This window comes from Hirundo rustica, chromosome 1, assembly GCF_015227805.2.
Source record: "Hirundo rustica isolate bHirRus1 chromosome 1, bHirRus1.pri.v3, whole genome shotgun sequence".
NCBI lineage: Eukaryota > Metazoa > Chordata > Aves > Passeriformes > Hirundinidae > Hirundo > Hirundo rustica.
The window spans coordinates 139,936,242-139,962,190 of NC_053450.1; the positions used below are offsets into that span (position 1 = coordinate 139,936,242).

At 39.7% G+C, this 25,949-nt stretch overlaps 1 protein-coding gene across 10 annotated transcripts in view; it reads right to left on the reverse strand.

The window, feature by feature from the left end:
- ABI1 (abl interactor 1) overlaps positions 1–25,949 on the reverse strand; it is a 78,412-nt gene that overhangs the window by 13,428 nt on the left and 39,035 nt on the right. For 5 of the 10 annotated variants that reach the window (XM_040055703.2, XM_040055761.2, XM_040055769.2 and 2 more), the window contains exons 3-6: positions 15,394–15,570; positions 5,761–5,775; positions 4,942–5,042; positions 1,637–1,777 (exon numbers count right to left, since the gene is read on the reverse strand). In XM_040055703.2, the coding sequence (XP_039911637.1) occupies positions 1,637–1,777; positions 4,942–5,042; positions 5,761–5,775; positions 15,394–15,570 (434 nt within the window). The remainder of the gene's footprint in view (positions 1–1,636; positions 1,778–4,941; positions 5,043–5,760; positions 5,776–15,393; positions 15,571–25,949) is intronic. The other 5 variants (XM_040055736.2, XM_040055752.2, XM_040055727.2 and 2 more) reach the window with 1 other exon arrangement.

Sequence of the window (25,949 nt, forward strand, 5' to 3'; positions counted from 1 at the left end):
TAAGGGAACACACACATCACGGATGGATGCTGCTGCTAAGCTACTGCTGCTTCTGCATGGGACTTGGGGACTTCATGCTAGGCAGCTTTCTGCATAATGGCACAAACTGTAACAACTCCACCTTCATGAGGCTGATTTAGGCATGCAATAAATTACTTTTACAACTACCCAGCTTCTTTAGTCTTCTGTGAAGACCCCCACAATCTCAACATGCAGGAGTAGGTCAGGGGCCTGGTAATAATTGAAAGTAGTATGCTGGGGCTGGAAGATTTCATGGCTAAACTTTAAATAATTATTTAGAATTAATTATGCTGTCAGCTGAAGGAACATTTCCTCTGCTCAGAGCAGAAGTTTAGATTTAGTTGCTAAGTTTTCATGATAAACCACCTGGGGTGGGGTGTCAGGTACAGTGTGCCTAATTTTCTGTACATCTAACATTTACCACTACTCATGCACACACCTTTTATGTATGAGAAGTTTGTTTCTAAGATGGTCTGAAAGGTAACAGTACAGCCAGATCAAAATTTGTCTAATGTCATATGATATACAAACCAGATGCCAGCAACGCAAAACTTAGTGAACTATTGGATAACATTTCTACATACGCCTTCAGAGGCCGTAACATTTATTTTCTTAGAGGAAACTGAAAAAGAATCAAAATGCAGGTAGAATCTGTCCTTATTCTTATCTAAGAGCACTCCTTAGTTCAAGTCTTGAATTTATATGCATTAAATGGTTAATGTAAAGGAAACTAAGCAGCTAAGATGTTTTGAAGCCAAGTTCATCCATATCAGTTAAGAGTACTCATTGAAGTTCTAGTTTATTTACCACTCCTTGATAGCTGTAACTCAATCAAGAGTCAAGTGCAAGTCATTCAAATAGATCTCTTTAGAAAATAATGTTACAAAAACGAAAATCAGTGATCTGAAATGGAAGCCAAGACAATTCCTTCAAAATTAGTGTTCTGTCGCTGAAGACCTTGATCTTGTCACTATGGTTGCAGCTGAATTTCTAACTGCAGCCTACATAAAAGAAGATTTTGTGAGACAGGAGTAAGAAGCATTCATGATAGCCAGCTAAACAGACTAACAAGATCCTCATAGAGCGACATTTAGAAGTTATTTAATTCTGACAGTATTTAATCACCAACTGTGTCTAAAATACTCTCTCAATCCCTGTTATTGACCTACCATGTTTAACTGCCTACTGGGAGTTTTTTAAAAAAAGAAAAGTATTAAGAGAGAATCTCTCTAAAAAACAAGCTAACCTTTTACTTCTAACTACATTGAATTCTTTCATCTGTTTTTTCCCTGCAGTTTGACTCCTGTGATAAAAAATCAAGTTGAAAAAAAAAAATGAACTCACTCAAGAGACTCGGAGGAACATTTAGCCTTGCAATTCAAGAAGAAAATAACAAGTTTTAAAAAGCTACACTCAGAATATTGAATATGAAGGCACTTCTTCATATCACAGATGTCAGCAATGCAGTAAAGTTCTAATGATGCAGTGGTAGACTAACTCACCTTTATGCCTTTCAACAAAAAGCCGAGAGGCACAAAGCTTCAAAGCTTTTCTGTGACTTTAGTAAACATTGGCTTGCCAGGCAGCAAAGAGTTACTGTGGGAAAACATCCTACCTGTGTGTTCGTGGCCTCTGGTTCAAGGAAGCTGTCCTTCCTGGACTGTGCTGACTGCCCAGCCTGGCGGGGCTGGTCATGTAATCATTCGGGACTGTTGGCGGTTTGACTGGCTCCAGGGTTTTGTAAGGAGTATTTCGTCTGGTCAAGGAAAAAAAGATTTGAAGACAGAAAGATAAAGAATCAGAAGATTAAAAGGATAAATAAGCGAAGTTATAAATCCATTTGTTTTCTAAATTTTTCATGGAAGATCACTGCAGTGACCCACACTGCTGTATATTAAAATTCCAATGGGCAGGATAGACAGGTCACAGTCACCAGCCCAAAGTATCCTTACACAGACAGATCCATACAAGTTGAGCTAGAGCACATAAACTGGTCAAAAAAGCCTAAACTAAACTAACCACACAAAACACATTATTTGAGCAACCTAACATACAACAGCTACATCTGCATAACACCCCGGGTTACCTGTCAGCAAATGACTAATTTCTGTTGTACCAATCTCCTCTTCCCTCCCCCCCATCAGAATCCTTTCCAAAAGCATTCTTGGCAAAAGGTATTCATCTCATTAAGACACCAGCAAGGCTGAATCAAGATTCACAGAACAAGTGACATTTGCAATCACCAATGCTTTTCCTAGGAGCACTGCTTCACACAGTAATCAAGCAACCTCATCTCACATAAGCAGATCTCAAAGTGCCTCACAGATGAGCTTCATTGTCTCCATTTTGTGGCCCAAGAAAGTGGAAGCCCAGAGAATTCCAACCTAGCAGACTGCATCAAGTCAAAAATATAACACAGATCTTTCAAGATCTATTTACCAGACCCGTTACTGCCATAAGAACAGTGCATTTATTGTACTGAATCGCAGAGCTCTTCAGTTCTCGCCAGTAACTGAGAGAGCCACTGCAAAACACAGAATTTGGCGATGCACCAGAGCTAAGGAAAACCAAAAATACTGAACTACTGGCATTTATTAATTTGTTCAGTTACTGGTTATAACTGAGTTGCTAAGTTATACAGTTTCCCGGTATTCTAAAACACTTACTGACTTTCTTTCTACATTATGAAAAGCAACAGTACTAAACTTACTTTTCGAGGTTATTTCAGCTGGAAGCACATTAACAGTCTTCCCTGCTTATAATTTTTATTTGATAGTCTTTAGGTCTCTATTGCTTTCAACCAGAATACAAAATTTCTTTTTTCCCAGAACTGATCTCTTTTGGCAGATCTCTAGGTAGTGACACCCTGCATGTTAAAATCATCTGGAGTTCTTCATACAGACATGCTAATTTACAAACACCACAGTATCTGAAAGCAGTTACCATATTTCCACTTTCTTCTTTGAAAGGTTCTAATAATAAATTGTTATAGACAGAAGACAAAAATATTGTTTCCTGACACTGCTCAGAGCTCCCCACCTCAGTATTCCCCAATGTTTCAGGGTGACCCTGGGAGCCCTTACCACCAGGGAGAGCTACAGGGAGCCCAGGGCCTTGCTTTGCTCCGGGACCCTCAAGGAATGACTTCAACTACTCCTGCCACATCCAGCTCCAGCAATCCACTTATTCTTCCACGGTACTTCCAACCTGAGCACTCAATGACTTCCATAATCTCTCCTTGGTCCTGTGAAGAGACCCCTGCTTACTTCAGCCCCGTTCACTTTTCACTCTGCGTGATTTCCATGCAGGATTCCCTCCCCACCACTTTCCTTTGGACAGCCCTGCCTTGGAGGGACGAGCTGCACAACAGGCAGCACCTACTTAAAGGCCGATGTCACACACTAAGCTCATTCTGGTTTTACATACTTATCTCTGTTTTCTGGATCAAAGGGAGAAGAGTAGCATCCTTGCGGTTCCTAGCGATGTTTTCTGCATAAATTAGAGTAAGTCACGCCTGTGGTATTTCATGCTTTGGAGGAACACGGCTGCTCGAGACAAGAACACTACTTCCTGAACAAGAAGGGCAGATAGAAATCTCTCTTACAAACCCACATTATTCCTCCCCCTCAGCCAACTGCTGCCGCTTGTCAAGCTCATCTGGAAATGACATTCAGCTGATTAATCCTTATCAGGCATCAGCTAAGGCATGCAAGCAGCTCTGGCTTGTTCAGGGGGGAGTACTGAGAGAGGCAGCTTACCAGTACATCAGTGTTTCACTAGCAAGCATCCAAGAGGACATGAAAGTGCTACCCTGGTTCCCAGGGCTGATAAACTACTCTCTCAGCTGGGATAAGAGACAATTGGAATACTGATTTCATGCCCTTGAGCAATGGGAATTTTCAGAAAACACACTGAGGAAACCTCTAGGTTAATTTCTCTGTGGAATATGCAGCAAACACTACCACCAAAGCATCAAATAGGGATTAAAAATTGCTAAGTCTTCAACAAAAGGAGTTGCTGCTTCTAATTTTCCTTGATCATTGCTCTGGATCTCCACCCTGCTCCATCTCATTATTCCTCATTTTTCCAGCTTTCTTTCTCTTTAGACAACATACCTGAAGCCAACACAACCATGCCAGCCAGCTTTGCAATGCCTCAGTCCCACACAGTATAAGGAGAAGGCTGAGTGTGACAAACAAGCAGAAGGTCATTTAGGATGCCCTTTTGGAAGATGTGGCACAGTTGGACAGACAAAACCATAAGGCACATGCACTGAGCTTCTCAAGTATTAATGTTTTGGTCTCTAGCAATAGCTACTTGCTGGCACACCAAGATAAGCAGATTTCACTCCCCACAGGTCCACAAAAGCAAAATAGATGCAGGGAACTCTGCTCACAGTGGGACTTGGGAATAGCAAAATCCTTCCTCATTTAAGTATAAAAATAAAAATGCACAAGCCAGCAAGAATCAATGTTGCCACTGTGTTCACAATGCCATAAATTTTGCTTAGATAATGCAACAACTACAGCGCAAACAGCCACTTCACAGCTCTTCTAACATTAAGAAATGAGTAGACAAGAACTTTACTCGTAAAGCCTTTCCTCCACTGAAGTTAAACTTCAAGATTCATTTCTGTCACTAAGGAATTCTCCTCAAAAGTCAGGAATAACAGTAGCCTCCTCATTTACCCATATCCATATTAAATCCTTCCCCGTGAAAAAAAAAATTCTTTCAGTCATCCTGAAAACAAGAGTCAATGCAGCTGAAGGGGTTCACACAGAAAAGGTTATTGTGATTTTTTTTTTTTCCCCTTGCTAAAGGCAACCAGAATTGCCATTTAACCATGAATTCAAGAAACACCAACAGTGGCACAATTAAAAATTTCTGCTACACAGGAGGGACCAGACGGTCCATTCTTACCCCAGAGTTCCCCGGCCTGACATGGGAGGACTTGGTGGTTTTTGTGTAGGCGGATTTGTTCTTGACAAGGTGCCAGTTCTTGCAGGCTGGTTATTTCCATGCTGAAATAAGGGAAAACATGATTTTATTTTTATAACAGAGCAGCTCTATTACTGACAGCTTTTTTTTTTAAGTATAAGAATATGAAGTGAGAATTCCCAGACAGCTGTCAAACAGCAAGTTTTCAGCTACACGAGACAGACACCAGTAAATACAAAGAGTCTAAACACAAGCTTAATGTTATTTTCACTATTAATTAACAACAGACATCAGAAAGGTAGACAATTGACAAGTTCATGAACAAATGTCTTCTATCATTTTTTTCCTTAAAGGAAAGCCACATTTGTATTCGTTGCCATTCGGATGTTAATAATTTAAATCAAACTTTAACACTGACAGTATAATACAGCCAGCATGGCCAAGAATTTCTCAATCTTCCCCTGCTATTTGACTAACAGAGTCATTCAGGTTGTCTGGGAAGTCTCCTGCAAAAAATGTAAGTGAAGGGAATCAAGGCATCTACCAAATTCAGAGCAAAGCACTATATGTGTTAGAGAAATTAATGTATCTATGTATAAATGCAGATGTCAATGTATCACAGATATATTGACACACTAAATGCTGCAAATGAAAAAAAAAAGTATAGCATGTTTAATCTAAATATCCTATGGAAAGCAGAAGAGAGTGTAAGAGCGCTAGTTTTCAGTTTTAATGGCTCTGCAGCCTCTACTATCAGTCACATGAGGCACTGTGGGTCAAAGGAGAAATAACACTTCTTACCTTGGCTTTTAGCCACTTAACGTTGGCAAAAAAAAGGGGGAAAAAGGCACAAATTAATGGCAGATCCATCACAAGTGATATGACAGGTTAAACTAAAGATAATCACATTTTAAAGAAATTATTTATGTCTACTGATAATTAGCTCATCCCAGTACACTAAGAGACATTCTGCTGTGTCAGTTACTGAAAATTTGGTGTCTGGTGAAGCGACCGCAGGAAAAGCATTTGTGTCAAAATTAAGTTTAGCTAAGCTTTGCCAGATATGTCTGCCAGGTTCCTCATGGGCAGTAAAGAGTTGAAAAGCCCTCTGCTGATCATTCCAGTCCAAAACCAAAACAGTGCCATTTCAATGGCAATATGCACTTAAGAATTGGTTCACAAAACCACACTTTCAGCAATATGCAGAGAATCAATGGGCCTGTTGCTTTGACACTTAACCTTCGTATGTTTTCAAGAAATCCTAGCTGCTGCATTGAATGGTAAATAAAGAAAAGAGAATTTTCAAACAGGATGAGAGCAGCAGTGCCTTTCACCTCTGGTTTATTGATTGAAATCTGACTCAAGCCAGCACAATGCTGGGTGCTCAAAACTGTGTTGGCAGGGATATAATGATTGTTATGCTGAAATTTTAGCTCTTAGAATCAAGTCATTATATGACTCCACTGTATCATTTTAACAGCCCTTGTGATTGCAGAGGGGAAAAAAAATCAAAACTTGGTCTCATAAGGAAAATATAACATTTTAAATAAACTCAAGCCAAGTTCTTTCATTTTGGGGAGGAGGAAGGGGGTCATGGGGGAGTGGGACAGGGGGATAGGCACTCATATTTTCAAAAGGGTTAATTTCACCAAGGCAAACACAAACACCCCAAACCAAAATTATCCCAATGCTTTTTTTGAGGTTGTTTGAAATTAAACTTTTAGGTCCAGAACAAGCCTTCTAAGGCAGAACATTTCAAACTGTGGTTTGCATCTTCTTCTCCTCCAAGAAACACAGACTAGTTTAAAGGCATCCATGAACTCAGTAAAAAAAGTAATTAAAACATGCTATACACCAAACATGCATTTGAGGCTGCAAAACCAATGAAAAACAGCTGGGGTTCACCAGTCAAAAAAGCTTGAAAGCTACGGCCCTTAAGTTATTCATACTACAGTAACAGGAACGTAAATCCTGTTCCAAAATTCAGATTAAAAAGTTTAGCTCTGGTAAGTAAATTTGAGGGTCAACCCATTTACTCCCAGCCTGGGCAGAAGTTCATCAGCAGAGTTCACAGGCATTTAAACCACCTCTGTCCCCACGTACTTATTTCATTGATAAACATACAGGTTCACTTTCCAAGATGTCAGAGTACTCTCCCAAGCAGTGTATTTTTAAAACAGGCCTTTAGTAATGAAATTTGTTTTCTCTTCTCACAGGAATATGTGACCCTTCCTCTTACTTCACCAGCTGCCAACAGCAATGGCATAATTCAAGGAATTTGTTAAAAGATCCCAAAAAATGAAACTCTTCGTTCTGTCCTTCCCCAGCAGACATAGCTAGAAACATTTTTGAAGGCTTAAAAGGAAGTGTGGCATGGTTTTTTATCCAGCCTCTACTACTAAATTTGCCTGCCTCAAAAATATAAAACCAAAAAGCTCCCTTTCTTTCCTTCCCTTATGCAAGTGTCACTCAGCCCTTATGGGGAGTACTTCCACGCCCCTCCTAATCCCTGTTTCATTCTGCCTCCAACTGCAGTGAGTCTGAATATCAACACGTAGCAATGATTCAGTTAATCTTCATCTTATTTCAAACGTTTCTACTGCTAAGTACACTATTAGTGTACAGTAAACATTTATCTGCAGTTCAACAGCTCTTGACCTTTATTCCTGTCTCTAGGACTACATGAGGTGAGCTTCACCTCTTTTGATAACAGTTAAACAATATACAGACAGATACACACTTGACTGTTCAGAATTAGATACTGTTGTCATACTGCTTCCTATATGTAAAAAGGTCTATAGAGGTCCTCTCTGTTGCTGTCAATATAAACAAGAGTCATACAGGTAGGAAAACAGAAGGCCAGAACACAAAAGGAACTGAGATTCACATGGGAAAGCAACTCCTGATCCAAAAGACCTAAGTAAGGGGGGAAAGCAAATGAACCAAAGCAAGATGAACCATATGGCTATTTAATCATGGTTAACAAGCTAATTAATTAGCAGGAGACTTTTTTTTTTTTTTTTTAATTTATTGGCTGAGCTTATGAGGTCAACACTGCTGCATTTCTTGGTCTGAAAACCAAATGTGATGCTTTCTAAGCAATTAAAAAAAACCTGCTTGGAATCGAGAACAGTTTATGCAGCAGGCTCTAGACTGTGATTTGAAGAAGAAGGTGAAAAAAGGCAGCAGAAAACTAAAAGGAGTGGCAGGTATGTTCTTAATGTATGTGCAAGCATCTCTCAAATGCCTCCAGGCCAGGCAGCCTCTTGGCAGAACACAACCATCGCCAAGTGCCTGATTAGAACCAGGAGGGTCAGAGCCAGGAAGGAGGGAGATGCAGGGCATGAGGAGGAGAAGCAGCAGCATGCATACAGTTCACAGCTTGCAGAGGGAAGAAACTGTTCTGAGAGGGTATAAAATAAGACAGGAGGTACAAAAGGAAAAAAAGCTTAGTGAAATGAAGAGCATCACTGAGAACTCCTGAAGAAGCTGTGAGGAGCGTGATTCCCTTCTCGTCCTGCTAACTTGTATTACTGCACACACAAGAGACTTCTCAACCCGATAAAAGCATCCTGGATGACACACAGCAGAACAAAAACAGTCTGTAGGCTTGCTGGGGATGCTTGTGATGCTGAGGGTGAGAACTAGATAGACCAGGATGTTCCCAGGAAGGAAATAGGGTAGGCAGCAGTACTGGTTGGGGTTTCTTGCAACGATATAGCAGATCATGCTTTAAAAAAAGCAAGCAGAACAATCTTGCCTTTCCCACGAAAACCCAACAAGCATGTGGCTGTCCTGCATAAAGCTTTAAGGGCTGTCACAAAACTAGGAGAAAGAAACCAGAATCTCTGGTTTGAGAAACGAGTCAATGCTGCTGCATTTCCAAAATGTCACGGCCAGGGAAGTGACACATCACAGGGTTTGGACAGCATGGGAGAGCAGGCTGGCCTAGGACTTAGAGCCAGCAGTGGGCTGGAAAGGAGCAAAGCAATTAAGGACACAGGCAGAACAGGTGTTGGCAACAGCCATGCAAGGTATTTATCAAAGCCAAAATTGAGGCTGCTCCTGCAACTCATGCCAGGAATTTAGAGTACATGGACTTTAGAACTTCAGCTGTGGGTTTGGAAGGACAAGCAATGACTGCTAATACCAAGAGACTTATTTGCTTAAGGCAACTCTTCTGGCAATTCCAGCATACTCAGTTCTGGTAGTCTGAAGAGTACAAAAACACCTGCTGCCAAAGGCAGTAACTGCAGGTTGCTGTAACTGAGGTCAAAGGAACAAGACCAAGAATGGCATGAAAAGGAAGGGTGAGAGGAATTCAGAAGTACCCACTGGTAGTCAAAGGATATCAAGACATTGAGGGACTCCACTGGCTGGCCTCAGGAGGAAACCATCTAACTGTTTTTAATAGTTTTCATGCCAAGTAACAAGTCATGGAGGAGCATTAGTCATGATTCAGGGAACTATAAAGCCATCATTTGAGCTACTGGAAAACTAGGGGTAGGGATGGTTGCAAATAACTCATTTCTGTGAGCAAATTTATCTGTAAGCAAACAAAAGACCACTTGAACACAGAAGCAAAGTCTTTATCATGCTGATATTCAGCAAATTTCTCCTACACATTTCAGCCATGAATTCTCCAATTTCAGAGTGCAGAAACTTCAAATCTCTATGCAGGTTGTATTTCCTCAGCTGTATTCACTCATTATTTCTCTGACTCCTGAATTTAAAGAGCCACTTTCACGCTCCATCCTTCCATACCTAGGATGACTGAAAGAGGTCATTAAAGACCACCCAATATAAATACTCTTCAATGGAAACAAGAGTTTAAAAAGTGTGCTAGTTTAATATCCATTAACAGGAATTATCTGGTCAACTTGGAACTTTTATACCTAGGGTCTGTAAAAGCAATAACCAGCCTAAGATCTGTCATCTTTGACCAATAATCACAACTGTCAGCCACAACAGAAAAAAATACCCCACATGGTCACTCTTCACTGTACCTCCCTTTTATTTAAAAAGGTACTTCCTTTATTAGTCATGGGAGAATGTCCCTACAGAAAGGTAGCTGGCCATAAGACCTCTTGAAATGCTATTATGTGTGTGCAGCTAGGCAATTTTGCACAAGATTGCCTTCTGTCTCATCAGTGGGGCCGTTCTGAAATATCACACGGTGATGCAGTCAGAGCAAGAAAAACAGAAGCTGGGAAGGTGCTTGTATGTGAAGGTAGGGATTTTGCCTGAGAAAACTATACAGTAAAGCACCAAGCCATGGTTTCCTTACTGAAATCAGGACACTGGAATTTGGTAGAATATGTAATCAAAGATGTTGTTCAGCAGGTAGACTGTATGTGGGTGTCAGACACTCAGGGCAAAACACTTCTGCCACACTAGTTCTGTGTAGTTTTAAAGAAATAATTCCTGTGTCTCAATTTTCTTATCAGAATGGGTCAGAAGTTTTTATTTGTTCTTCCTTATAGTCTATAATATTTTTATATATATTTCCTTATAGTCTATAATAAAGCAGACTATTTTGAGGAAATGCAGGTCTCAAGTAAGTATTTCTTTAAAAACTGAACATATGTAGGTAAGTCTCTCGAGGGAAATTTAACCTCTCCTACTAATACTTGCAACCTAGTCAATAGTCTTCTGTTAACAGCAACCAGATGTAGTTTGTCAATACTGCTTCTCTCCTTTATTTATTTTTTTTTAAAAAAACTTTCCAATTAAAAAGCATTAGCATACAAAACCCAGTTGTGGATGATAGACAAACTTAACATTGTTCTCTCAGCACTCACTAGTCTTGTTCAGAGAAAGGTATCTAGATTTCTGCTTTTAAATAGTTCAAGATTTTTCAGTTGGTGACTTGGAATCGAACTGCAACAAAGTAAGGCTAGCATAGAAAAAAAATTAGAAAATAAAGAGTCCTCAAAGTTTTGCGTTCCCTTTGCAAGCTGAATGGCTTGAAACCTACACTGTATCAGATGACACTAGGCACACTTCTGACTTTCCGGTAGCAAGGGCCCTATGGAAAGCACACAGTGTTAACACTCCCAACAGTCATTAGAGTTGGCAACTGGAAGTTCCTTTTCCCCCCAGAGAAACATTCTTTTACCCTGCAGCAATATTTACTGTTTGGCCGTGACCCCAGAGGGATGATGTGACACTAATGAAACTGGCAACATGACATCCTTTGAAGCGTGAATGTCTGACAGAGGCTGGTAAGGGGACAAAGGCAGCAGCAGCTCCAGTTCAGGATCCCTATCTCACTGGGGTTTTATTAGGCTGAATTATTTAAAACTTAATATTCCAGCAACTACACATAAACAGCCTTATCCTACAGGGTAGCCTTTCACCCTCCCATCAGCATCTCATCTGCATTCTCGTTTTGCACTGACACATAAGCGTAAGGACTGCAGACAAGCAGGACATGCTGAGAAGCACAAGGGTGAGAGCAGGACTCCCTTCTCTAAGCTTAGTGCTTGTCAGGTTCTGGCCCAATCCCTGCTTTAAGGGAGTCCTCCCAAATTCCATTAGCTTGAGAAAGATTTCTGAATGCTTAACTCCTGTTTAACTTTCTGGGCTCAAAAGCTTCTTACCGCTTTCATGTGCTGAAATGCAAATTACTATATGGTGACAAAATTACAGTATTTTTTCCTTAAAATAAAACTGAAAAGTGATCAATCTTCATATACAATTCAAGTTTGGTTTTGAAGAACTATTAGTTCCATATAACAATTTTGATCCAATTACAGCTATTAGGCAATTCAATTAGGCATGTATTCAACATTTTATCTGCCTTTAACCATAAGGCATCATCACTTCAATTTCCTACTTAGCTGCCACTTCAGAAATTGCTGCAATTCCACCTGCCCTCTATTCAAAAAGAAGATTATTATATATTCAAAGGCGAATTTGAATTTGGCTTTTAAGGGCAAATTCAAGGTTTATAAGGCAGCTTCCAATCTTCCTCCTTCTCTCTGCTCTTAAACTCAGGATTTTCTGTATGAGTAATTGTGTGTGACCTATTTATTTGCTGGCACAGTATTTTTTTCTTTCCTTTCACCAAAAAAAAAAAAAGGAGAAGAGGAGGAAGGAAATGTTAAAGTAGTCTCTGCCCAATAATTTTAAACCAAGCTCTACACAGGAAGATAGATAATGACACTTACTCTTGTTTAGAAAGAATTACTTTAGCTATATTCCCCTATGCCCACAGGGTGACAGCTGAGCAACCACTTAACAGACCAGCAAAAATGCTTCCCTGTGTGTTTCTTGGAGCCATATCTGTATTGCAAAGGAAAGCCTTCTTGCTCGCAGAACAACTTAAAAAACCCTCCTGATTCGGACTGATGCTAGCCTCGGCTTCATAGGAGCATATATTTAAAAAAAAAAAAAAAAAAAAGGCAACTTTTGGAGACATTGCTGTGTCTCTGCAAAGGGAGGGAGTGCAGCAGCTGGGGCACTTTGGGGCTGCCATGGAGGTTTCAGGCTGAAAGAGAAAGCACCTCTGTGATCCTAGGATGCTCTACAAAAGCTTTTCAACCAAGATCGTGCTGGAGGAGGAAACAGCACTCCCTTCCAAGGAAGTGTCTCCCATCAGTGAGGAAAGCTGCTATGGAGAGCAGCTGCTCACCCACCACTGCTACCTCCACCCTCACCTGCCCCCACAGAAACTGCTGCATGCCTGTGAGACAGAGGGCGGCATGCAGAGCCCTTCTCCATGCCCCAAGCACATGCATCTGCTTTTGCATCCTTTCTACACAGCCACAACAAGCAGAGACAAAGAAAATAACTCTGAGTATACACAGGAGGTGGTTTTGCACTTGCTCAGATGGAAGATATAAGGTGAAGACAGCATTTACCTTGAGGATTACATACCTCCCTAATTTTGTTCTTTAACTCTGTAAGGCATTCTTTTTATCTACACTTTCCATATGAAACAACTCAGGATCACCCCATAAAATATACTGCATATTTAAAAAACATTCTTCCTAGGATCAATGTTTAAGCACATAAAAGCAGAAATAGGGCATAATCTGTTCTGTATCCTTGATTTCTCATCCTTGTATTTTTCCTTTATGTTTCTTTATCAAACCCTACACCAGAACAGAGTCCCACTAACAGCAATAAATTGTAATCTACAGATTTCAAAGTGTTGTATGATTTTTATTTACTACTTAAAGACCGATATATGTGTTGTGCTGTATTTTACTCACCTGCAGGTTAGTCAAACTGACAGCTGCTCTAAGCAGACCCCAAACTTATTTTTCTCTAGAAAAACATGGCTTCTAAGGCCTTATTGGATACGTTGCTGTTCAACTTGGGGTGAAATCTTTGCTCAAGAAAATAAGACTTGACAGAGACTAAAGCATTTTTTAATAAGCACTCTCGAGGAGACAAGGTTTGTCATTCAGTTTATTGTACGCTCTCCCCTAATTGCAGATTCAAGAGGCAACTCAGATTCTCAGCATCATCTTTCATTTCTGCAGACTTCCAACAGGACTTGATCCAGCTTCTGAAGTTGTTTCGGTTTGATTTTCTTGTAACACCACTACCTACATATAGGTGACTGAGAAAGCTACTTCCCTCAGAACCTTGATCTGTGTCACACTCTTGGAACCCAAGTAATAAGATGGCAAAAACATTTAATTGTGTCATTCACTAACTCTGCACGCTCTTTTCAACAGTGTCTCTAACACACGGCAGCCACCTTGAACTACATACCTGAGGTCTGGCTGGCAGTTTATTTCATTTGTGTAAGAAGTCTATATAGAAAATACCAAGTGTTTCATGCTTTTCACAGCTGTAAAACAGACTTAGGCAAGTCACTCAAAGAAACGATATCAAGCTGTAATTTGCAGCTGTCTTGTAATTGAGTTGACAATTTGGTTATTACTAGAGGCTTTTTTACCTCTGAAAAGACCAAGCTTTTAGTATGGAATAAACCACTAACATTCAAAAAACCCCTTTACCAAAACCATTCCGTAAGAACTGCCCAGAAATGGGTAAACAGCACCCACTGAAAAAAGAGGGTCACACAAATAAATACACCAGTACTCCCAAAAGTAAATACTGATATTGGAAAATGCAACAGCTAACCCTTAATAACCTCAGCCTTCATAACCATTGCCTTCAAGCAATCTGTTTTGAGTCTGCACAATGCAGGTAGTTTTGCAAAGCATCAATTTCAGAGACTAACAGTAATTATTTGACTTCTAGAGTCTTCTACAGTACTTGATCCCTGGAGTACTTAAATGCAGAAACCAATAACCTGACACTGAATTTCTGTACTCTCTATTCATAGAAAATTCTCCTCAAATGCAGACTATACTGAAAAATCATCAGTTTCTCTGACTGCAGTGTTTCTATTTTAGCAATTCAGAACACATCTGTCAGGCTTCTACACAAGACTTATTCATCAAGACTGGCTTAATTTATTACTAAAAAGCAATCCTAAGAGTTACAGGTTTAATACAAGTTCACCTATAAACAAAACAAAAAAATCAGGTAGACTACATTAATTCATAGTCTACAGCTGTCATGGTACAGAACTGCTTTCTAACTCGTGTTGGAATTAGACTCCTGTGGACATCTGGAGGGCTGCTACAAAGCAGGAGGTACCCTGGTACTCTGTTGTGCCAAGTAATTCCAAAAGATTCCTCAAGCTCAGCAATTCAAAGGGCACATGATGGGCTGATATAGCTGCACAACTGACTGACCAGAGCACACTAAGCTTTAGAGGATACACAAGTTTTGAATAAATGCCATCCAAGAGAGGATTGTTGCAAACTGAATATACCTTGAACACCTGGTCTAGAGGGATACAGAGGAATTTTTGTATAAAAAGATGACCAGGGAGTAAATGGTGTTAAATTAATTTACTCTAACTACAACCATTTCAAGAGAGGTAGGCGTTATCTTATTAAGGTTTTTATTGAGAGAAAAGGAAAATAAGGCTGTCCAACGGGAATAAGATACCAAATGCCACTGAAATTTAAATGCAAACTAGCTGACCCCCTTTCTTCTGTTCACCCACCAAAAAAAACCCACCCCCACCAGCCAACTTCCCCATAAGAGATGACTTCCTTTATTTCTTTAGTTATTGAGAAAAACTGAGTGGCAGTGACAACTTAATGTAGAAGAGGAAGTAGTGATAATTTTAAAAGTCAGTCATGGCTTTTTTGACAAGTCATTAGCCTAAGATCATGAGCCAATATTTCCTGAGACTGTGACTATCACCGACAGTCACAAGGTTATGGAAAACATTGCTCAAAAAACCCTCACTGTAAATGTTCGTATGTGGGAGCATATCACACCCATAATCCTTCCTACCACAAAGGAACTAAACATTTTACTATCAGTAACATTCTGCCCCAACCCTGTCTCCTATTCTGTGCTACTTGGAGTCCTCAAGTGTCCAGGAGTTCTTACCTTTACGCCATGGCCAACATCATCCAGCACCGTGTAGTCTATAGGTTTTCGAATATACCTTACAGGACGTTCCATGTTCGCTGGTGCTATAATTTTGTGAGTTCTTGATGTGTTCTTATTGGTCGTCAAAATGCCTATCTCTCTGCGAGCGACCTTTTCTTTATGGATGTCCACAGTCTAGATTAAAAACAAGAAAGTATGGGTTTCTTTAGGCATTTGCTGTTTTCTTTACAGAGCTAGCTGCATGTTTAGGTTTCACTGTTAGACAGAGTCTGAACTGAGTTAATGCTGCTGGAAGGATGCCAGATCATTGATGAAATGAGTTTAATCTACACAAATGCTGCTAGAAAATTACACCTTAATGAAATAACCAATATTAATAATAAAATTACAATTATATGTTACTGCTTCGACACTCTAAAGACACTGTGCAGATACAGTCCTCACAGATTTAACCCTCAGCATTCTTATGACTGACACTCGTAATAAATTACTCCAACTCCACAGCTGGGAAACCAGGACAGACAAGCTAAGCAATTTGCTCCGAGCCCCAGAGGGGGACTAAGCTTGGGAAGTCTGTGTGGTAATTTCTTTCAGCAAAGCCATCAGTGCATATCAGAGTGAGAGTCTGCACAGGCAGGAACTAATTTCAGCACTGAGGCTAGTTTCAGTCATACTGTTCATAGCAGCTTTACTGAAAGAATAAAACAAAGCTTTAAAGATGCAAGTAAAGGAATATAAAATATGCTACATTTTATTCAGGGAAAAAAAACCAAAAACAAACAAACAAACAACAACAACAAAAAAACAGAGACAAAGATCAGTCCAGCAGCCTGTGAAAAAAATCAAACTAAGCTTCACATAACAGACACATTCTTCTACATGGAATATAATCACGACTTAAACCCTAGCTGAAGAATAAGTGCAAATCAAGCATTGGATGCTGTAGAAGTCCCATTTCTAGAAAGCCTATTTCAAGATTCAGGTATTGATTACACTGGTTTAAGTACCTACTAGAACCTCAGGATCTCATTGAAGAAGATAGTATCTGACAAAAAAAAAAAACCAAAACGCCCCTTTGAGCAAAACCCATCAAGCCACCACTTTATCCACTGAAGAAAATAAATCTTAATCTATAATCATCAATTCCTCCTAGAAATGCTATTATACAAAGAAATAGTGTAGATTCAGAAAGAAAGAAAAATTCTTGTCATCCTAAATCCTACCTCATTTAGGTACCTCTAAATAGGTACCTAGTTTAATCTAAAATGAAAGTTATGCAAGGTTTAGTGAAGCAGAATCAAAGACGAAGCAAAAAAATTAGCTGATATTTCTACTTCTATATGAGGCAAGATGAAAAAAGCAAGATTAGTATTCAAGAAATGAACATTTCTAGGAAAGCCAGCATTCTGCCTTCAGTGTGAAATGTCTTCAGCTGAACTGTTTTTTTCATTAACTGGTGTACATGCTCCAATAATCTTAAATTCTCCTGACTACAAAAAGACAAACGCTTCCTTAACAGTTTTGTTAGACAGCATTGTGGATTACAAGTAGAAATACAGGTAGATAAGCACTGAAAAGCAGTGATACCAAGCAAGCTTGTTTTCACAGCTGAAAGCTAAATAACAGACAACTCGTAATACTGCGAAAGGTTCTTTTACTTTGGAAGCACACAGAATCTTAATAGAAATAAGAGTTGTAATTTTCCAGAGCAATTCAAGACATTAACTATGTGTGTCTGCATTAGTATATTTGGAATAAATTAATCAAATATCCCAGTAAAACTCTGGAGCAAGCTTTACTGTTCTAAATGTGCACGCTCTGAAAAATCCCGAAGTAAGGAATTAAAAAAATGCCTTTCCAAATGAGACCAACCTATACATCATGTATTTACCTACATCAGTATCAGGTATCACCCACTGCACCCACATTTTCTCTGGCAGCTCATTCCACAGATGATAGAATGAAGACTAAAGAATGAGATTAGTCTAATTTTTTCAAATGCTGCTATTATTTGTTCTTTTCCTTTCAGAGATCAAAACATTTGTTCTGCTTTTTTGTCATTTTCTTAATCTTGCTGAAAGAATTATATGAGTGCTGTGCTACATGTTCATCTCTCTCCCAATTTTTCTGCACAACCTTTCCATTCAGTGATGACAATAGGTCTCAAGCTATCTTACAAAACTCTTTAATAATAAGCAGCTCCTCATATTTTGTAGTACATGAGCAATGCACAGGAGAGAAAAAGAACCAATTTTAAAGTCCCCTGAATAACATAGCAATTTAGGAGGTTGAGAACGTCAATTTTAAAAACATACAACGTTTTAAAATAGAGTTTTTTAAAATACAGCTACGTCCCTTGAAATAAATCCATACTTCAACCTCACCAACCAAATCTGTTGTTACTAACAAGTTAATTTTTTTCAGTGGATGGACGAAGATGCGTCCTTATACTAAGAATTATCTTAACACTGATAGCAAAAGAAATAAAAGACAAAACAAAATAAAGCTCTTCAGAGTACAAGAAGATGCATCTTTTCCTAGCAGGTAGTCTGTGAAGCTACCTTTCCTCCCTGCAATGGACAATGAAAATTCCTTAAGTTACTGGAACAGAGCATAAGAAGTTCCAGGAACAGATGCTGTACCATGCATGCTCTGGAAACTGACCTAAGTAATTCTGCAACAAACCGTTGCTAATGAAAAACCTCTTCCAGCAGGAAAAGACTATACATTAATTTTATCAGACAGCTCAGCCAAAATTAAGTACTGAGCGGCGATTTGTAAAGTGTTGGAACAAATTTCATTGAGGCAAACAAAGAGAAAGAAGAGTATCTGTACCACAGTGCAGGGCCATCAACAGGACACAGATGTAAATCCTGAAAGGCATTCAGACATGCCTGTGCAAGAGACTAATTTGCTGTTCAAAGCAAACAAGACTTCAGCTCCCACCACATCAGGTGCACCGGAAAAGCCAGGCAGATTTTACCCCGTGCAAAGCAAAGGCTCACAGCACACGCCTTGCCCACAGCAATAGGCTGCCCCTCAGAGCTACTAGACAGCATCTCGCTTCTTCAAGAAATTACTGGGGTTTTCTGATCTGCATATTCTTAAGTCTTATGTGAACATTCTGCAAAACAAAGCACACAACAATTGGTCATTCCTGTATTTTCATTTATATCTATTTGCCTGATGTTCCTGTGGACGTTTATTGTTTAGTCATATGCAATTTTTTGTTTTTACTTTCAAAAGAGGAAAAACTCAACACTGAGGAAATTTTTCGTAGGACAGCAAAGCTTTCCAGCCAGTCAACAGCTAATTTCCAAGAAAGACAGGCCACATATACCAGGTAACAGCCAAAACAGAGCATTCTCAAAGCTCTGGTCACACTTGACATAGTGAGTTTGCTCTGATATGGTAACAACACAGCTAAACAGTAGTTACTTTGTGATTTCATGCACAAAACCTACTTTTATATATCAAAGATAGAAAGGAGCAAAGTATGGCTAATTGGCATGGGTTAGCAGAGGTTAACAAGACCTTGCAATCAGTCAGACCAGCTTTAGGTATCTCTGGCCTGTGCTGAAGCAAATACATAGCACAACTTTAAATTTGGGGAATACAATAGGGACTTTCACTCCTAGACAACATAATCCAGTGAGACAAAGCCCAGGTTTATATTGATTTGGAGAAGAGGGAAAAGACAGTCCTTCCAGAAGCACAAGCTTCCTCTGGGAAGCAAATTTAAATGAACTCATCAAACAAACCCCTTTGCCATTACATCTGAGTGTCAGGGACTATGCCAGCTAATCCAGAGGCTTGGATGTAGAAGGAACTGTTAATTATTAGCTGCCTCCACTATTTGTCTTCTTCAAATCATATAAAATAATAATTAAAAAAACCCAACAAACAGTTGAACAACAGGATGTAGAGTTAAAATTTAACTATTTGCTTCCTTAGAAGTAGCCTCAAGGCCAAGTGAAGCACAGCAATGATACAGCAAATAGTTCTTTTATTATCCTCTGCTGCAGATACCACTCTACTCACATGCTAGTGTGCTAGCCCAGAACAATTTATAATAAATAGAGACTGAAGTATCTCTGGCCAGGGCAATATGAGGGTAGCTAAATGTTTTAATAAAGCTCATACATATGGGGCTATTGAAATAAAAAAAAAGGAAGAAGAGAAACAATTCAAACTTCTACAATTCTTTTACTCCTGAACCACTGCAACTCAAATTTATGAGTTAAAGGAAGAGCAAAAAGTCACTTCAAAGACATTTTCTTGTTCTTAAAAAATCTAACATTCAAACACATAAGACCAAAAAAAAATCCTAAGATTACACCACCGCTTTTAATGACAGCTTTTCAGGCCATTTCATGCAATGATTTTAAGAACTTTCACATCATATAAATGCCCTGTGCCACATAGAGCTGCAAGCCAGTAACTTTTCAGTTTGTCCCTAAACTCACCCTGAGAAGGAGCATAGGATCACAATGCACAGACTTCCTTAGGATGCTAATTTCTCTAAAACAAGCAGACAAGGAAGACCAAGCAGTTTGCTACTGGCAACAGTTTTCTGTAATTTTGACATTGTTTCCCTTTTTTGCCATTTGAGTTCGTAGTTAAACACAGGCTTGGGTCTCAGTAACACTTTATTTCAGGCAAGCAGAACCCTGATTACAGTGTATCAGTGCTATACATACCTCAATGTCAGCAGAATAGATTACAATTCCTTTATACAAACAAAACCCAGCCATATGACATGTCAGCCATGTAAGCAGCATGACCTGCTACCGCTTCCCACCCCCATCTTCCTACTGCACTTGCTGCCATCATATCCTGAGGCTCAGCAACCTCTTCTGCACAAACTTGGCGCTGTACTTCCCCAAAGGAATCTGCTCCACACCTGGAGTCCTGTGCACAGGACTTAACACAGCTCAATGCAAGAAGGACAAACTATCAGAGCGTGTCCAGAGGAGGGTGAAACATATCAGAGCATGTCCAGAGGTGAAAGATCTCAAGGGAAAGCCATACAAGTGGCTGAAGGTCACTTTGTTTCTTCAGCCCTAGGAAGCCAAGGCTGAGGCGCGCCCTCATCACAGCCAACAACTTCCCCAAGAGGGGCAGCGCACAGGAAAGGTGCTGATCTGCTCTGGTGAGCACCAACAGGATGTGAGGAAATGGAAGTGGAACATGAAGCCATGTCAGGGGAATATCAGACTGGACATTAGGAAAATCTTCTTCACTGAGAGGGTGGTTGGTCACTGGAACGGGCTTCCCAGGGAAGCGGTCAGGGTCTCAAGCCTGTCAGAGTTCAAGGAGCACCTGGAATGACACTAAGTCATATGGCTGAGCTTTAGGGAGTTGGACTTGATGACCTTTCTAACTTTAATCGTTTGTATGCTAAATACTGCATCACTGAATTCCAAGTTAATGGAAAGAACAGTACCTCATCCATTCTATACCCAAATAGTGAGAACCTCTTAACCAAATGGCATTGCTGGCAGTATAAGATAAAAGAATTGCTTAAAAAAAAAAACCCTAAAGATCTCTAGTCAAAGACAAGCCAACTGGAAGACTAGATTTGACATATCACATCACAGCAATCCATCAAATACAGTATCTTCTTTCAGCAGAAATTGTGCCTGATGTGACACAAAATACTGGGCAAAGGCACAGGTTTCAGACTGAACCTTGTCAATCAAACTATACAACGCATGGGACAGTGAGCAGTGCAGATAAAGTTTAGTTTCATTCCTCAACCTCTGGTACAACTGTTTGGATTCCAAGCTTACTTCTTTAGGTTTCAATATGAAAGGTAGTATCTGTTCTACTGCCCACAAAAAAATCAGTCACAGCTTCAGATTTAATTGGTCATACATATCAGTAAAATCCACAGTTAAAAACTCTAAAACGCAAACAAATATTTTCTACTACAAGTTCACACACCCAGACTATCACGTGTATTAACCAAAGGAAACAAAACTTATGAAACAAACACTAAGGTGCCTTTGGCATCCCTTAATAAATAAAAACCCACACCCTCACTCTTTGCAATCTGTTCCTAAACCCAGCTTTAATAATAGCCTTTACTGTCATTCTCCAAAGCTACAGATTTCATTGTCTCCCTATATAGTTTATACAATAAGCTTCCCTGAAATGAAAATAAACTGGTGAGATTAAGAACATCAACTTGTTTTGTTTTAGAAATATGAATTTATTCCACTGCTACTTCCAGAAAGAAAACATATTTAGTAAGACCTTTTAAATAAATCAGTTATGGCTGAGTAACAGCGCTGAAGAGAACTGGACAATGCACATTGCACAGACCACCTGAAAGGAAGTCAGTTTTACTTACAAAAAGAACAATGGAATCCCCAGCTTTAACGAGCTTGGTCAGACAGCTAACTTCTTCAGGGAGGGCACCCTTTTATGCCATTATTTTGTAAAGAAAATTCAACACGGGGAAATGTGATCGTATTTAAACTGCAAATAAATATTCTACAGAAAAGAACAATTATGGGCTCAAGGCACATCAGGCATGAAAGAGCACAAATTAGTAGTTTAGGGGTTTATGACATCATGTATGATTAGATATCTACACAATGTTACAAACTACATATTTTACTAACTCTTGATGAAAGTGCTAGTAACTCAAGTATTTGACTTGAAACTATTGCTTACATATTGTCTGTTCCACATCAAGACACTATTCAAGAAACTTAAGAAATTTACCTACAGAAATAAAATAGTTTACTTCCCTTTCTTGCTCAGGAGAGTCCAAGCACTAAGCAGTGCTGGCCTCTCAGGAGACAGAGAGCAAAGCATTGGTGCAACTGGCATCAGTCACCCTTGTTTATCCAATAATAAATCCAATTTATCCAATAAATGTGCACACACATTTATTCCATGGGGATCTCCTCCAAAGTATGAGGCTGTACTGGCATTGGGAACTGTAACCATCAATTCCATTGACTAGAAATTGTTTGAATACCCCAGCTGTTACCATACCAACTCAGTTACAGACCAAAACTGGTCAGCTTGGTGAGCATTTGCCTCTTCCCAGCTCTTCAGCACAGACATCCAGTCAAGCTAAACAACATCTGAGAAGCGTATAAAAAAAAGAAAGAACCTTTGAGTAGAGTACTGCCCTATTATTAGGAACTAGTGGAGTCAAACCTATCTCTTAAGGCTGAAGACTGATGCAATCTTCTGTATTGCCCAGTTAGCTATCAATTGTGTGAAATTCAAGTCCCTAGTCAGCTTTGAACAAATTTCATATGAAAGGCACCATACTAGAAGCTTTATATTGGTTATTTTTCACTTTCATAATTAAAATGGGAACAGCCCATCTTATCATTCTCCTCTTCAAGAGACAATTTCAAGACACTTTTAACAGCCTCTTGGACAGTAACCAGAATCAAGTTTGCTAAAGCACTGTCAATTTATCAGTCAATCCACAGAATAAACCCAGTGCTAGCAACAAGCAACAGTTACTAGAGGAAAAGAAAAAGGGACATGTTTTTTCCAGTTCCCCAAATTCCTTTAAGAATATAAGGATTTCAAGACCTTTTTGTTTCACATAAACAATCCTTCAATCCAACTTGGACTAAGGCTGATAGTTGCCTGAACACCACAATCTAAATTCATTTTGAGAATCCTCAGAATATCCTGCTATGCCTTTTGAACCTGCATCATGAAAGTAAGGTTTCCTATCACTCTGAAGCATTTGGACATCCGAGTTTCACCTTGAGTGTTTGCTTTGTATGGGGTGCTGCCAATGTAGGAGGCAACTCAAAGAGATTTAAGAGTTGTATTTCCAGAGCTGGAAACCCAGAAATGTTTTCTGGTAGGTTTATAGATAGAAGTTTCTTACACACTCTCTTCAGCATACAGACAAGTGACAATAGTAGGACAGGCTCTCCAGAAAGCTTCATCTCCTGAAGTCCTGGTAAATCCAGGCCTCTTAAGGTAAAAGGCTAGAGGAGCCAGATAAGCCATATCTCATGTAATCTGATATGCCACCTTCCTTTTCCTGCACAGAGGGGTCACATTCAAGAGCTTGTACAGATTAACACAATGAACTAAGACTACCAACACAGATATATACAGCAACTTTCATTGCCCATATAAAATGTTTGTTACCAGCAGAGGGGGAAAGGCACTAGAGAGATCAAAGGAAAAACAATGAGAGAAACACTAAGTCCTGTTTCCAGACTTAAGTCATATGTAAAAGTACACTTTTAAAATATATTTCTATACACAAAATATAAATATATATATATATATATATAAAATAAAATCACAATGCTAACAATGCATTTTACTAACATTATCCAATGAAGAGGAGGGTTTTAAAAGTGTTGACTGTGGGCCTTATTTTGACAGTTTATCCCTATTTCTTCAATTATGTCTGAATACAGACTATATGTCAACTTAATCCTATGGAGCTAGCCCCGGTTTAGAATTTATATCTTTCTTTATATACACTAGCAGTTTTTTCTCAGATTCTCCTAGCAATTGCCATTGGCATAAAGCAAACCAGATTTCAGCAACATTTGAAGATATTTTATACCTTCACATAGATTTTTTTTTTTTTTTCTAGGTTATCAGGATGGCTATAGAGAGTGACTGGTCAGGGAGTGAAGTGTACCACAGACCTCCCATTTACTCAGAACTGTATGTTTTTAGAATTCAGAAGTACAGAATGTAAAACAATAATGCACAGTTTCACAGCAAGTTTAAGCTATATTCATTTCAAGACATGCTAAACAAAAATCTGATTCCTGACTAACAGAACACGTGCTTGCAAGTGTTTAAAAAATGAAAAAAAAAAAAAAAAAGAAAGCCTTGTTAAAATCAAGAAGCTGAAAACAGAAGCTAGAGAAACAGGCTTAAAGATTATTAGCCACAGACAAATAGCCTCACCTTTAGCCTTTCTTCCAAAAGGAAGACTAGGATTCACTGAGAATTGGACCCCAACTGGATCCCAATTTCCACAACATGACTTGTGGAAAGGCATGTAACACCTATACAACAGAACAGAAAAGGAAAAAGAGAGGCCTGTTCTATCTCTATAGAAATAGTCCTAAAGAATTATTTCTAGAGATGCTTTTCAGAGTACTCTACTGGCAAATCTCATCATGCATTCTGCTGGAGAAGCTGAGCAGAAAGGGGACATGGGGCAAGGACAGAGCAGAGGGGCTGGCAGCGGGTACATGACATTCTAGGACAAGAATCAGAGCAAAGAAACCAGCCCACTTGTCCAAGAGCCAGACTTCAGTTCATGCCTGGTTTTTCTTTCCTGTTGCCAAGTGCAAATGGGAGGACTGCTATGGACGATGCATATTCATCCCTCGGACACCACTGAAGGAAAGAACCTTCTCACATTATTCTCTTAATGGTTATTTCAGGCAGGTTTGTGCAAGAGGCTGACCAGATAAAATGGGGCACCTGAAGGAAGCCAGTAGGTGTCACCTGTGAAATGCCACCTCACAGAATTAGGGTCTGTGAATGAGAAACCTCTTTGGAGAGACACTAGAAAGTCTCATCACACCCTCACCCCCTGCTCCCCACTTTCCCCAGCTGAAAAGAAGATGAGTCAACACAGAGCATAAGGAGGGGAGGTCCAGAGAGTATCTCTGGGAACAGGGAGAGGGATGTGGGAAGTAAGACTGGCAGATGGCAACTGAAGGCAAAAGGAGTTTAGGTCCTACAGAGGAGATTTTTAGTAGCTCTGGAGAGGCCCTCATTATGGAAAGAAAGCAGTTAACAGCCCTCCCTCCTCTCTGCTGCATTGGTGAAATGCCAGAAGCACTTTGCTAAAGTTCACATAAGCATGGGGGAAATGGAACTTCAAACATCTGGAGTATGGAGGTCAGACAGCGCTGCAGAAGCAGCTGGCCTGCACGCAGGAGGCGGCTGTCTGCCAGGACGTCAGCGAGTGAAGAGGTGGGATGAGTCTGTGGCTAAAAGCAAGAGCCTGGAAAACAGCAGATTGAAGTTCTATTCCTGGCTCTGCCAGACTTCCTGTGCTATGCCAAGCAAGGAGCTTTGCTGCTTGGGCTTGGAGCTGTGCACCTGCAGCAGCACCAGGAACAGTCAGAGTACAGGTGGGCACAGGTACAGGCAGCACTGCCACGGCTGCCTGCTCTGGGCACAGTGACACAGCCCAGATTCTGTTAAACACCTTCCACTGATGTTTTTAATTGCTTATGAGAATGTGAGTTACAGATAATACTTCCTGTGCTTTGGGAAAACCTTCTGCCAATTTTAACCATTTGACCAAACTACATGTACATACACTGCAATAAGAAGTGCATTATGAACATTATTCATTAAAAAAAAAAAAAGCACTAGCCCTCCAATGACCTGTGATACGTTTATATGGAGTACAACAATTTTTTTGTGTTCTAGATAACTTTCTTTTCTTTAAAATGCAACTGCTATTTCAATACCTTCTTCAAGAGCTTGAGTATAATAAACAGATAGAAAAAATGCATCACTAATGTAGATATCTGTGGGAAGACAGGAGACAAGGCATTTATCTCCACCTG